The sequence below is a fragment of the Anopheles nili genome, chromosome 2 (assembly GCF_943737925.1).
Source record: "Anopheles nili chromosome 2, idAnoNiliSN_F5_01, whole genome shotgun sequence".
Classification (NCBI taxonomy): domain Eukaryota; kingdom Metazoa; phylum Arthropoda; class Insecta; order Diptera; family Culicidae; genus Anopheles; species Anopheles nili.
Window position 1 is genome coordinate 48,628,077 of NC_071291.1, and position 13,947 is coordinate 48,642,023.

A 13,947-nucleotide genomic window follows, 5' to 3' on the forward strand; every position below is an offset into this window, starting at 1 on the left:
TTCTCGCATGAGATGCAACCATGGAAACGCTGATTGATAGCTACCAATCGGTGAAGGGCCAATTCGGTTAGGGTACAAAGGAAGAAGTATGTTCAATTCTTTCACAGTTTATGGCATGGATTTACCAACCATGCTTAGTTTGCATTTTTTATAATAATTATTAAATATGTCTTTATTAACCTCATACAATAAAAACAACATTAGTTTGTTTATCAAAAAAATTGATACATAATATTAACATCCTTGAATAAATTATTTCTTTTCACATAACTTTAGAGCAGAATGCTTATGTATTTGAAAATAGTTCCATACAACATAAGAATTTAATGTTTTCTTATCTAATCATCTTCCGCATCGTTGTCACTGGAATGATATAGAATAAACGAGCGTTACCACGTGTTTCCACAAAATAAAAGAAAGAATTCACCTGAGGTTAGATGTTTTTCGACGAATGTTTCTAAAACCTCTACGTTTAGATTCTTTAGCTCCAGGTGCACCAACAACTGATTTTTCTGCTGGTACATCATCATCAACTTCATCAGATTGTGGGCTGTCACGCCCGGTGATACGATATACCTTTTTTTTTACAGCTTGGGTGTATGCTTTTCTACGTAACGAATAACGCTTGGCCCCCATGGAATCAGCCTCACCTACAATGGTTCCCTGGGGGTTTGCTTGAGAAATTGTCGGATGTTCGATGCTGCCCAACATTTCAAGCAGAGAATTGATGTCATTACGTAGGTTTCCCATTAAATTTGATTGAGGTAATTTATCACCACCAATCGAATCGTTAGATGACCATTCTCCATCTGGATTAAACATAAAAATATCATAAAGTAGATGTACATATTCCGAACATCACACAACAAAAAAAAACAAATTATAGCTATTTGAAAATACATTTGTTTCTTTACTTCGTAATGAGTTTCAAAGAACAAAAAAATTATTCCATTTGTTGGAACATATAAATCAACACCATTTATTCGATTTCTTGGAATGTTTCAAAATACATATTTTACATATACAGGATGACTTTTAATTCAATTCTCATTGATACTAAACCAGTACTAAATAATCCATAATACCAAAATAAACCAAAAATGCTTACACAATGTTTTGGATACATATATTTCAAACATATTTGGTATGCTGATAATGATCTACTAATACATTGCTAGTAATTGTTTCAAATCGCCATTCAAATGGGTATTATCCCAATCATTTTGGGTATTGTCTAGATAATTGTCATAATCATTCAACTCCTTCGCAGCGCCGCGTTGTAGCAGGCACGATACGGTATCAAACGTATCCGTTTCATTTCTCACAATACATTTGGCTTTTGACCAACGGTCTCGATGTTGCCACACTTTTAATGCAGGGTAACGCATTTCAATCGAAACAGCACGATTATCGATTACTGCCACACAAGCATCGGAACATTGTTCAGCAATTTTGTCCGCAATGCGAATTCCCGGTGCTCGGTCGAAATGGTTATCATAGAAATTCTCACATCCAACATAATATCCCACAATCTGTTGATTTTTCTTAACTGCTTTGGACTCCACCTACAACATTTTCATTGCAGAAAAACTAGTAAGTTTTTAAATTTCTATAAGACCTAACAATTAATACAACTCACCTGAATTAATGCTACTTCCGCCATGGGTGACACATGCAAACACTGATGGAATAAAGGAACCGCATCTACAATCACACTGGGCTTACCATTTTCTGCGAGCAACAATCCATTTACTGCTAAGTGAGGATATTTTGCAGCGTGCAGCATTATTTTACAATATGCACGGCCATCGAAAATTATGTCGGACATTTTCAGAATAAACGATATGCAAGAACCTTTTGTGGAAGTTTGTTTTCTATCACACCATAATTGACAGTTCATGCATCAAGTCAACCAAGTGAAAATTAGAAATAAATAATAACCTACATTACAATCGCACAATGGTCACTCACTAGGATAAAGACTTTCTTTAGATTTTGGAAAAATAAAAATACTTTTGAAAAGTAGACATTCAAACTTATGTAAATAGCTCCATAATATTATAGGCTCTACTATACTATTCTCGGAGTTTTAACCTCTTACAACATTAAAAATTAATATCATAGAGAATTTTCCTCTGATATTATAAATTACATTTTTATCATATATTTTTTCTCTGAATATTTGAATTTTTTCCACTGAATGTTTGAATATTTGAATCTTCAGAATATTTTTCCTCTGATATTATAAATTACAATTTTCATTATATGCCATTTAATACCATCTATTCAAGATGGATACATCTACTTTACAAAAGAATGCACCATTGTTACAAGAAAAATCGCAACTAATACTCACCGAAACAGCATTTCACAGAGTGCATCGTTTCGCATACTCTTGCGTTAGATAGGACGGATAACGTGAGAAATTTTTGATTTGAATGATTCCATTCACTGTTTAAATATTGGAACATTCACTACACATGCTTGAACATACAAGATTTTCATATTAAACATGTCCTTGACAATCATTTTTGCAGGAAGTAGTTCAAGTTAAAATATGTATGCAAAGCATAGGACATATGGCCGATAGTTGCCGTCCCTGCAAACAACTAAGGTTGACGAGATACTTTCCCAAACACGGAGTAATACAGGAGGGCCCAAGAAGCTGACCTCTTGCATCGTACCGTGGTAAAACCTTGATAAAGAAGAAGTATGCACAGCACGCAAAACACCGGCATTGCTTGATACAATGTTTGTCGTTTCAAAAAAACACTAGGCGCATGGCGCTTCATCACCAAAGCTTTGCAACAGAGGAACGTGAAAAATTATTGTATATGGCAGGAGAGCACCTCGGCACTATGCATTCGAATTAAATGAAAAGCTAAATGCTATATGTAAATGGAAAACTCCAAATCGATGTAAAAAATCCTTTTGTTTGCTCTCGATGTTGCTATTTTGCTATTTTTCAGAATTCCCGACAAAGAAGTTCTATGCTAAAAGCTTCTGGTGGATATATAAGCCTACATGGTTAATTTAAACAGTTTTTTCTTCAAATGATAAGGAGTTTATATAGAAGCACTTCTTAATTCAGGATAAAAAAGATCAGATTCAGGATAAAAAAGATCTGAATAATACACGAGTGACGTAATTTTCAGTTGATTTGATATCAATGATTCGCGAGCATAGGTTCTAGATAGTTGTCCTAGTTGACTTAGTTGACAGCTACATTATAATAGATTTGGACTTGAAATATATAAATCAAAAATAAATTATCTTACCATCAAGTGCCTCCTTCATTTCGTTATAACCCATTTCAAGAATTTCCGTCGCATTCATTAGTCCACTAGAAGATGTTAAACTTTGAAGCTCTTTTTCCAAATCCTTATTTGTTCTAAACGAACCGACGGTATCGAAACTATTACTCGCGTATTTATGAAAAAATCTATCAAATCCTTGTTCCAATTCATCCTGCACAAACCGGAATGCATCCGATTTAAACAGCTTCCAAAATATAACCGTAACTTGATGCAATTGTTGATCATTGTAAGGAATTTTTGCAAAATTCTTCATAATTTTCCATTCCAATAATGTCAGACGTATCTTACAAAACATGAATAATGGCTGCTTAAAATAGAGCGTATAAAGGAGATAAAAAGCCCCGATACGTTCCAATGGGTCTTTGCAGTTGAAAAAAAACTTTTTCACTGTGTAAAAAACCTCCGATATAAATTCCGCCATTTCCACGTCGCTGTTGCGCCCACTGAAAACAAAACAATGCCACATTGTTGGAAATAAAATGTATGGACTTAACGTACAATAACTTACTAAAATATGTACTGCATATTGGATCGTTTCCATTCTTTACAGAAAGTCTTATAATCTGGTATCCCCAACTTCGCGAAATCACCCAAAAACTCTGAACAATCCTCTCGAAACCCGTTTGATATCACACTGGCCATGGTTGTTTACGTTTAATTTGTTTTGCCCAGTGAAAAATGTATGTCAGTTGCTTTTCTAACCGGTCTTCTAAACGTCATGCAGAGTTTTATACCAAACATCAAGCGTACGCTTCATGCTTTATTACCAGCCGAAGACTACAACAATCGTCCATAAAAATGCCGTACGCTAACCAACCTTCTGTAACCATATCGGAACTTACTGATGAAAATGTGAAATTCATCGTGGAAGACACTGAATTAAGGTATCTATTTACAAAGGCTGTTCAGTAAATAACACACTTGATGCTGATGTGCGTTACATGTTTTTTTTTCAGTGTCGCAAACAGTTTACGACGAGTTTTTATCGCAGAAACCCCAACGTTAGCAATTGATTGGGTTCAATTAGAATCTAACACCACCGTTCTAGCTGATGAATTCTTGGCACATCGTGTTGGCTTAATACCTCTCATTTCAGATGAAGTAGTAGACCGTATGCAGTACAGTCGAGATTGTCCCTGTTTAGATTTTTGCAGTGAGTGTAGTGTCGAATTCACCCTTGATGTTAAATGCAATGAAGAACATACTCGCCATGTTACAACGGCTGACCTAAAATCTAGCGATCCTCGTGTATTACCGGTAACATCCAGGCATAGAGACGATGAAGAAAATGAATACGGCGAGGGGACGGATGAAATCTTAATAATCAAATTGCGAAAAGGACAAGAATTGAAACTGAAAGCATATGCAAAAAAAGGGTTTGGAAAAGAACATGCCAAATGGAACCCTACATGTGGGGTTAGCTTCGAATACGATCCTGATAACGCTATGAGGCATACACTTTATCCTAAACCAGATGAATGGCCAAAATCTGAGCATACCGAGTTGGATGATGACAAGTGTAAGTACTTCGAAAAGTTTGATGCAATTTTAACCCATTTTAATGATTGTTCTAAAATTTATAGACGAAGCAGACTATAATTGGGAATTGAAACCAAATAAATTCTTTTTCAATGTTGAATCTTCTGGGGCCCTTAAACCAGAGAACATCGTACTGATGGGAGTCCAAGTGCTTAAAAACAAACTCTCTAATTTGCAGACTCAATTAAGTCACGAAACGGATGTGCTTGCTATCTAATTCTAGCGTGAATTGTCATTGTCCCAACTCTTTCTGAAAAAATTTATAAATATATCCTTTATTTCCCAAACCATGCCAGATAGTATAACATATTTAATTGTTTTCGATAAGATTCACATTCGAAGAGAACCATGATATGACCAATCTGCTAGTTTTTCATAAATTCACTTATAAACATATTGCAGTTTCAGCATTCAATAGTAATGTTATTTAATACTCTTAATAATTTATTTTGTTTTAATATTCATCACTGTCATCTTCTTCTTGAGAAATATGCTTAGGAAAAAGCTCGGCGTTCTGTAATGTTGCTGTTTGTACGTTATACCATTGCTGTTGTTCAGCAGCTGCTTGCTCTTCACGCGCTCTGGAAAATAATTCTTGTTGTTGCCGTAACAGCTCCTCTTCGGGAATGCCAAGATTTTCGAGTCGTGTGCTTTGACGTCTCCTTTTTGCCGCCACTTGTTTGCAATCGTTTAAAACTGCTTCAGCTTCCTGTTTATAGTCTTTGAACCCAAGACGATCAAGAGCCTCCAAGACGTGTTCAGCATTGATTGTTTTTTTATTTCGTTGGTTACAAACTTCATTGGCCTCCGAGCTAATCAAGTGAATAAATTCGGTACAGCAGTTCAATATCAGTTCTCGGCTTTCGTTTGCAACTCGGATTGAAGGAACCTGTTTTAAAAACTTCAAATTTATTTAGGATTCCGAACACACTAAATTGTTGTTTTCTATTATACCAATTCTTTTATAATTTTGTTGATACTAGCACGCGGTAACGTAAGTTCGTCATCTTCCTGATTTGGTGGACAAAGTTCGTCATGTGGATCTGACATCCCTAGACTTTTTAAGTATGAGATAAAATCGGGCAATCTTGTTTAACACAGGATACACTATCTTCTAAAATCAAGGGTAATAGAAACAGATTATGGATAAATTCTAAAATTAATAATCAAAAAATTAAAAATATTATTGAAAAATAACATCTGATCTTATCAATGGACTATGTGTATATATTATTTGATTTGATCGAAACACTATGAATAAATATTGTTTGATAATATTTCTGTAATCGGTTCTTTTCATTGAACTTTTCTTGTTTTTCTGCTGTTACAATGCAAGATGACACAGCAATATTTAAGTTAGTTTTCCACGAAAAAAGGTATAAAGCGTTTCATACAGTAATTATTAAAAGTAAAGTTATGCTAATCTATTTTTCATGACTAAATTTATCGACTCTATACGGACAACAACTTCTTCTTCTTCTTCTTTGCGAAATGGGATGTAGCCTTCTATATTCGAATTCTCCAAAGAGTCACTTCTAATATATTCAAAGGTTGACCACTATCATATGCCTTACAGTGATACACCGGATACAACCGTCCACTTCGAGAAGCAACGATTGTATGAGGACAACAATAACAAATATTGTTTATTCCTTTTGAAAATCAAAGAAAGCAACTAACTGAGCTTAATGACTCGTATATTGCACAAAATTATACTACACCGTAATAATAAGCTATTGAGATTATTTTTGATAAAAACAACAATTCTTCAGCATCAACAGCACCAATCATAAAAATCGCACACACATTTTCGACTAAGGCTAGTATTGATACTCTAATGAAGGATCAAAAGAATTGACGTCACGTGATTTTACACAAGATTTACAGATGTCACGAAGGCGAGCATTTCGAAATAAAGGCTACTTTACATGTGAGTTACTTCGAGTGCACATTCTTGTGTTAACAGCGGTTGAAAACGAAATCGGGTTTCAGAAATTCGTTTTGAAATGTAAACTGGTAATTATCAAATTTTTACCCCCGAGTTTTGACCAGTGTTAAACATATTAGAAGTAGTTATATATAAGGAGATTATTTGTAGAAGATAGAATAAAATTGTAAAAGATAAGATTTTAGAAAAGTTTTTTTAGCTGAAATACTATTACTGTAGAGTTGTGTATTGTAAATTCTCAAACAGTGAAATCGATTATGTTCAAGCTCAAAAAGGTTCACAAATTTCTTAACAATATTTTATTAGTATTATTACTCAAATGATTTCATTACCATTTTTATTATTTAACAATAGTTTTAATATATTAGTCTAAGAATATAGCTACATTAGACAAATACTCTTTTAATTATATACTACAATACGATAAACAAATTTTGATTTCAAATAGATTTAAATTACCTACTTCATTACCAAACTACGTATCGTTTATTCAATTACATGTTCTTCGCAAGAATTGGTTGGTTGATTACATCTGTTTTCTATAGCAACCTTGGTTCTTGGTAGCTGCAAATTTAAAATTACTCGATTTTCGTGAAAGGCAAATGTGGAACTCATAACACACCCAAGTGCATCTTGCATGCAATGTAGTGTAGAAAAATGCTTGATTTTTTTTATTTTCCAGAGCACTACACTTAGATTTACGTTCGTTGTTCGTTCGTTCTCAAATGAGGCTTTAGCATTGTCATTTCAGATTTCTGAACAAAATTAAACATTTGAAATGTGTTTTTTATTAGTTTTTTCAAAACACTAGTAATGTCATTAAAGCAGGGAAACACTGTAACCTTGAACAGGGTTACTCCACTTCATCGCATACAAACGATTTGTGGAACCGTTAATTTACATTTTGTGATGAGATGTAGAATAATGTGCATTTCTTGCATGTGTAAAGTTAAAATTCATACTAGGACTATTTTGCTCTAAAGAAGAGTCTCTTATTTACTTCTTCCTGCAAAGAATTTACATAGAGCGGTAAATAATTAAAAATATTTTCGCTTCAATTACGTATTCTAGCAACGTAAAAAAATGCATAGGGATGAATTTATGCGATGTACGATTATATTAATTGGAGCTAAAAGAAGGCATAGAACAGGGTGAAGCAATAGGGAAGAGAAATGATAAAACGAAAGGATCGAAACCATGCAGAGTATAGTGAGGAAACCGAGCGTTTATCGCATTTATGAAAGCAAGGCGCTGCAGAGACAGGAAAGGCGGAAATTGTATCGAAAGCGCTTGCTGGCGGAGGCGCACCGAAAATGGGATAAATTGAACCAGTTGATGTGTGAAAAGAAGAAGCGCGGAGGAAAACCGTAACGCTGATGGCAATCGGCGGAGCCCGGCAGGAGCAGGACAGCATGGGGACTCCGTTGTCGAGTCAGTAACTATCTGCGGTGGTAGTGTTGAGGTTGGCCTCCAAAAAAAGAGAACGAGAACAACTGTTTTAGATGTGTTGTGTATTTTTTGTTTTGCGTTGCCTGTACGTCGATCAACGGCAAACAAGCGGGTGAGTGGGGTGCTTCGACAGAAGGAACGTGTGAAGAACGAAGAAAATACGATCATGTGTAGGCAACAAACACGTCGGTGCGGTGTAAGAGCGGTAGTTAAGGGCTATGTGGTAGAGCATGGGTAGGTAGCGTGGTGCAGACGACGGTGAGCAGATGAAAACGTTCGCCTCATTCGCTCCTCAAAGAGCGATTCGTTCGTTCACAAGCATCCAAGTAGGCGAGTGTGTCTAACGTGTTGTTACGACGAATGGTGGCAAGCGGAAGGGCGTGTGTGTGTACACGAGTGTGTGAAGAGTGCCAACGAAAGAAGGGAATGCTAGTATGAGGTAGCCCGCGGTCGGACGGATCCTCCCCCTACCACGTGCTCCACCATTTTCTCCCATAGCTTAACATTCCGAAATGGGTTTCAACGCTCAAGCCCTGCTTGAAGGGTTTCGAGAGTATACGTCTACGCACTATCACGCGGTAGAAAGAAAGAGAAAGGGACAGCTGCCATATGAGGTTTTGTTGGTGTTTGTGTGTGCGTGTGTACGCTTCACTGTCGACCCCGGCATGCTAGCAAATAAGGCTAAAGCGAAGCGAAAAATACATTCGACTCCACGTGGAGTCCAAGACAGCAGATTACGCCGGCCGAGCAAACAGGTCGACCAATGAAAATCCAGCATTCAGGAACTATTTATGAAAAGAAACCAATATTTTTTGCCTTCCTACCATTCGAGTTTGTCAAGTACGCGTGGAAGTGGAAATACGCGGAGGCCAAGGCAAAGGGAAGGGAGCAGGTCGCGGGAAGCGAGTAAAGGCCTGGTGTCTTTTTGCTTGCTTTTTGTTTCGTCTTTACGTCCGCTGACTTCGTCGCTCCTGCGCTCCGCAGGCAGATAGACCATTTTAGTCCCGCGTGCCCGCAACCCCAATCAACCGCCAACCGACACACACACACACAGACCTACCTCCCTGCTGTTTCCTCTTGCTCAGCTACCCTTTTCGCTTCCGTACCAAACCAATCATTCTAGATCTCGTGCTTAAACCATTGAATGCCTCGCCTGCCTCTATAGACACAAGCCACTGCCGCGCTTAACCGCGTGCCTGCTCCACCCACAGCAATACCTATCTCGTCTGGCATACCCCCCTGCTTGCGAGGCTTGCTCCAGCCATCCTGTGCACACATTTTGGTCGTTGTCGCCCTTCCACAATCACTCCCACATTGCTTGCCTGCTATGTTCTCCACCAAACACCAAGGCACACGGTTCTGTTCTCTACACCCAACATTTGCCTCGCCTCTTTCGTTGCTTCAACCCCTAGCCGTACATTACGATACTCACACATTGCTTCACCAACCAATCTGGCCTTTCCTTTTCCTCGGCCAAACAATCTTCTTTCCAGACCTACTGCGATGCCGCAGAGCACAAACCCAAAAACCTCATTCCTTGTGGGGCTCCCCATTGGGGTTTTTCGAGCGAAAATATATTTCTGTTCCCGGCTCCGGTTTCATTCGCGCTCTTCGTTTTGCTCACTACCATGCTCGGTGTTGACCGTCACCATCCCTCTGGCAACGCAGCGAAGCCAACTGCTATGCGTGATGTCGCTACTAGCATGGGAAGTTTTTCGATCGCATTTCGGTGGGTGTCGGCGATTTTGCTTGTTGCGGTATGGATGCGGTGTGGTGGGCGCCACGGATAGCGTTGAGCGTAGAATTACGAATTTCAAATCGAACAGCTCAGTGCGTGTGGCTGAGCTGGGCTGTGTATATTGACATTATTAAAGCGTAGCGCGTCAAGCCGGCACCGGATGGCCGGCAAATCGGTATGTGCTTGCGTTTTGGCACTACTTCTCGAGGCAAAATGATGGCAACATAACGACACGCACAAAGCACAACATGAGAAATAAAAACAGCAGGAAAATCGATCGCGAAAATGATTTTGACTTAACAAGCTATGATTTTGATGATACTTTTCTTAAACAAAGACAAAGAAAAGCAAGAAACAATAGAATGCCAGCTTCAACTGAAAGCCGGACGAACACTCTTGATTTAATATGTCGTAGGCAATCTCGTGCGATTTGTGCTTTTGCGCATGGTTTGATCTGAATGTCAGTATCAGAACGCTGTGTAAACTGGCAAGAAGAGCTTAATCCTTTAGAACAAAGATACCTGTAACTACCGGACACGAAGTGACAGTTACGTTTTTAACGCCTTGACGTAGACTCACCAAAAAATTTTCTTCTCTAGTAAAAAAATCAAAGTTAATTTGCAGCTATGCATTATGCTATATCGTATGCAATATAAAAATATCGAAACATATAGATTCTGCATATTCTCAACGGTTTAATCAGTACCAAACATGTCACCGATTCCTATATATTCCCTCACAAAAGGCAGGTTCTCATATCCTTACGAATATTATCACTGGAATGCACATGTCGTTTGATTTGCTCTTATACCCAATCGATCAATCGTGAGAAAATTAAGAAATTACATGCATATTCATGTTATAAATCATTTGACAAGCAGTAAAGCTCAAAGAAAGCTTAAGATATTCAACTTCTTTGATATCCGTACATTACTTCAAGAATTGTATCCTAGCTAACCTAATGATAATGATGTTCATAAGTTTTACATTGTGCGTAAAGCGATAGCGAAAAAAGGAATTTCTAGCTTAAATAAACGTGAATAATTAAGGATTTAGCAAGATTATGTCTAGCATTAAGAATTGAGATATGGATAAAGTTCGGAAATAACAAATCACAACACGCAGAAAAATGGAACAGGGAATTATTGAAGAGGTTGTATAAATATTGCATTACGAGAGACAACAAGTGTATGTGTGGTAGAGCGAATAATTGTTTGCAGAAATATGTATTGATAGTTTTCGCATGATTACGTGATTATGAAAGAGGTTGGGGTATAAATTCAAAATGTAACGCCATGAACAACGCGTCCCTAGATAGTAGAGCTACTTTATGGCCTTGAGGTTGCCGCCGTCAATGAATACGCTGCTTCTTATCAAGGGCATACTTTTCATCGGGCTCAATCAAGGGTTTGCTTTCATCAATCCAATTCTTACTGCTTTGATTTACAGTCGGGTGTACCCTCGCACATCTTCTGCGTGGTCCTTTTTATAATGTCGATGACATCTGCGAAACCAAAAATGGAAAGTTCATAGCAAATTATGCCACGGATTATGCACCTTACACTGGACCACATTCATTATGATCTGCAAGTCCCAAATAAGTTTATCTAGACTCACTGAAAGTAAATGAACAGATGGTGTGCTGAGATCTTTCGATCATAGTATTTCAGGAGAAACTGTCTTAGAGCAAAGAGGCGTTTGGTGGCTGATTTCCAATCAACAACACCAAGCTAGATGGCTGCTGACTAAGTATGTAACAAGGCATGCAAGTATGCCGAAAATGTTTTTGAACTAAATCTTATAGGTGGCATTGACGATTGTGATGGTAAGAATGTTCAGGCCCCCCAGCTCTTTTTTGTTGGCTGGATTGATAACACCAAGTATCCACCTTGTAGGTAGTTTTTCACGCTCTCAGATCTTTCCGGTGAGAAGTATGCCAAGAGGCATTACTAATTCTTCACACCTAGTATCCACCCCGCAGGTAGCTCTTCTCGCTCTCAGCTCTTTCCGGTCAGAGTGTGCAAAGAGGTACTACTAATTATGAACGAAGAATCACAAATAAAAAAACAGTTAATTATTTTCATAATATAATGCATTCCATATAATAAAACATGTTTGAAATAGCAAAACAGTAAAACAACTCCCTGATACAACGTCTACTGTTATGAAATCGGGTAAATCTCCAAGGGTGCAAATAATAGAAGTACGTTTTACAAATTAATTTCAAAATAGGCATCATAAGAAATTTGTTTACGTTTAATTTGTGAACATTAATTTTGTTACCAACATACTATGACAACGGTCAATATTTTAATTCCATTTCAGGTTTGTTTGGACATAGTATAACCAACACCCTGCAGGCTTCATTCTTTCCATCCTCCATTCTTTCCTTAGGACTAGTTTGTCACATACAGTACTTGAATACCAAATTATCCTTAACACTACCTGATTTTTTGTAGATTTTCCATTGTTCTTCTTTCTTCTTTAACCAATTTTTCCTTCTTATTCCCAAAGCTATCATCAATTTTTACCGAGTATTATCAACGATAATATTTTATAACAAATCCACTCTCTCGTCGTCGATTCTAACTAATTATTCCTCCACATACTCTATACTATATAATATTATCTGATCACATATGAACACTTTCTGCTTTTATTTTTTTTTATTTACTAATTTATTTATTTAAAACCCTATTAATACATTCCTATTTGTCTTTCGCGGATGTCTTTCACAAAGTCAGCACTCGCCCAAGCACACCGTATGTTTGTTTATACTTGTTTACTCAATAGTGTCCGCATTATTTACACAAGAAGGTAATCAAATACCGACATGGTCTAAGATAACAACGCTTTCAACCCGAATGGCACAATATTTGATCGAAAATTAGGAGCTTTCCTAAGCAGAGAAAAAGAGCGCCAGTGGAAGTGCTTGCGTTGAACTAGTAATGTAAATAAGCTGAATCGTTGTTGTGGTTCTAGTACATTAGCATTCTCGATTCGATTCAACACTTCGCTTCTGCTCTCCTTTTTCTTTCTTCTCTCCACATCCTTCTTACTACCAATATTCTAACCAATATTTTGCTACTCTTCGAGCATCGTAGCTGTTGCATATTTGTGTTTCAAAAAAAAAAAAGAAAAATTCGTAAACACGTTCCGACTTGAACGTATATTTCTTAATATGCATGCATCTGGAACAGGAAAAAGCTTTTGCGAAACATTTTCATCACACTTTTGGGTGCAATACTTATAGCTACATTTCGCATTGATACTAAGTGACAACGGGTAGTACCGTTTTGGATCCAAATCCATAGCTGCATGAAGAGTTCCGATAGCTGATTTCAATTAATTTCAATCTAAGACCATAACAGAATTGTCTGGCATCATTTCTATAATTTTTGGGTGAACCATAGTTGCAATATTGCAACGTGTTATGTTCAATTGTTTCACTTATCTAGTAGGGCAGCTGTACTACATTTGATATTATGTAGCAGCAGTTCCGATTACACGCCCGCATTCGACAACCAAACTATACCCTTAAAATATTGGATACAGTCAAACACAACAGCACGCAAAATGTTCATTTCGTATCTTTACGTTGACAACGCCACATTTCATCATCTTTAACTTTAGATATGTAGAAACCCGTTAATACGCCAGTTTCAAGGTGTGAATAGAACAACACAGGATCCCATTCGGTAGCCTTGTTTCATCGTTCTCAGTTGCTTAACCGTCACCATAATCACTACCATCATAGCCTGTGTTGACGGCTTTTAAAACTGTTGTTCAATTTTCCCTTTCCACCAGTGGTACGGTTAAATGCCTCAATCGTTTCAAGCAGTGCTGCTCGCACCCACATCACATGCCACCCCCTGCTTCTTTTGCTGCCGGAAAAGACCGATTGCCATTTTACCACCAGGGCGGCGTCGCCCGTTGGTGGGGAAAAGAATCAAGTG

The 13,947-nt window shown here is 37.5% G+C and overlaps 4 protein-coding genes across 6 annotated transcripts; 1 reads left to right on the forward strand and 3 right to left on the reverse strand.

Annotated features, from left to right (window-relative positions):
- Window positions 1–240: 240 nt before the first annotated feature.
- Window positions 241–3,959, reverse strand: LOC128731616 (snRNA-activating protein complex subunit 1). Its single transcript, XM_053824749.1, has 4 exons — window positions 3,826–3,959; window positions 3,279–3,760; window positions 428–809; window positions 241–363 (listed from the first exon to the last, which is right to left on the reverse strand). The coding sequence occupies exons 1-4, from the start codon at window positions 3,957–3,959 to the stop codon at window positions 339–341; spliced, it is 1,023 nt and encodes a 340-aa protein (XP_053680724.1). The 3' UTR covers window positions 241–338.
- On the reverse strand, window positions 1,000–1,828 carry LOC128731617 (ER membrane protein complex subunit 8/9 homolog). The gene is made up of 2 exons (XM_053824750.1): window positions 1,640–1,828; window positions 1,000–1,565 (listed from the first exon to the last, which is right to left on the reverse strand). Exons 1-2 carry the CDS (start codon window positions 1,826–1,828, stop codon window positions 1,164–1,166), a joined length of 591 nt encoding a protein of 196 aa, XP_053680725.1. The 3' UTR covers window positions 1,000–1,163.
- Window positions 3,960–4,080: 121 nt separating the features above from the next.
- LOC128731873 (DNA-directed RNA polymerase II subunit RPB3) lies at window positions 4,081–5,073 on the forward strand. The gene is made up of 3 exons (XM_053825024.1): window positions 4,081–4,201; window positions 4,274–4,836; window positions 4,901–5,073. Exons 1-3 carry the CDS (start codon window positions 4,116–4,118, stop codon window positions 5,071–5,073), a joined length of 822 nt encoding a protein of 273 aa, XP_053680999.1. The 5' UTR covers window positions 4,081–4,115.
- Window positions 5,074–5,103: 30 nt separating this feature from the next.
- LOC128731164 (protein Dr1) lies at window positions 5,104–6,667 on the reverse strand. Of its 3 annotated transcripts, none has more exons than XM_053824265.1 (3): window positions 6,578–6,667; window positions 5,811–5,967; window positions 5,104–5,745 (listed from the first exon to the last, which is right to left on the reverse strand). In XM_053824265.1, the coding sequence occupies exons 2-3, from the start codon at window positions 5,904–5,906 to the stop codon at window positions 5,311–5,313; spliced, it is 531 nt and encodes a 176-aa protein (XP_053680240.1). In that variant the 5' UTR covers window positions 5,907–5,967; window positions 6,578–6,667; the 3' UTR covers window positions 5,104–5,310. The 3 variants fall into 3 exon arrangements, with proteins under 3 accessions (XP_053680240.1, XP_053680238.1, XP_053680239.1); XM_053824263.1 differs by having other exon boundaries at window positions 5,811–5,970; window positions 6,641–6,658; XM_053824264.1 differs by having other exon boundaries at window positions 5,811–5,970; window positions 6,578–6,624.
- Between the last annotated feature and the right edge of the window lie 7,280 nt (window positions 6,668–13,947).

Bases quoted from the DNA above. Each gene is read 5' to 3' on its own strand.
- LOC128731617 (XM_053824750.1), bottom strand. From the start codon at position 1,828: ATGTCCGACATAATTTTCGATGGCCGTGCATATTGTAAAATAATGCTG. The intron at 1,566-1,639 runs GTGAGTTGTATT...AAAATGTTGTAG, and splicing joins CGGAAGTAGCATTAATTCAG to GTGGAGTCCAAAGCAGTTAA.
- LOC128731616 (XM_053824749.1), bottom strand. From the start codon at position 3,959: ATGGCCAGTGTGATATCAAACGGGTTTCGAGAGGATTGTTCAGAGTTT. The intron at 810-3,278 runs GTAAGATAATTT...TGTTTAATCCAG, and splicing joins AATGAAGGAGGCACTTGATG to ATGGAGAATGGTCATCTAAC. The intron at 364-427 runs GTGAATTCTTTC...ATATCATTCCAG, and splicing joins CGAAAAACATCTAACCTCAG to TGACAACGATGCGGAAGATG.
- LOC128731164 (XM_053824265.1), bottom strand. From the start codon at position 5,906: ATGTCAGATCCACATGACGAACTTTGTCCACCAAATCAGGAAGATGAC. The intron at 5,746-5,810 runs GTATAATAGAAA...TTTTTAAAACAG, and splicing joins ACAAAATTATAAAAGAATTG to GTTCCTTCAATCCGAGTTGC.
- LOC128731873 (XM_053825024.1), top strand. From the start codon at position 4,116: ATGCCGTACGCTAACCAACCTTCTGTAACCATATCGGAACTTACTGAT. The intron at 4,202-4,273 runs GTATCTATTTAC...TTTTTTTTTCAG, and splicing joins GTGGAAGACACTGAATTAAG to TGTCGCAAACAGTTTACGAC. The intron at 4,837-4,900 runs GTAAGTACTTCG...TAAAATTTATAG, and splicing joins CGAGTTGGATGATGACAAGT to ACGAAGCAGACTATAATTGG.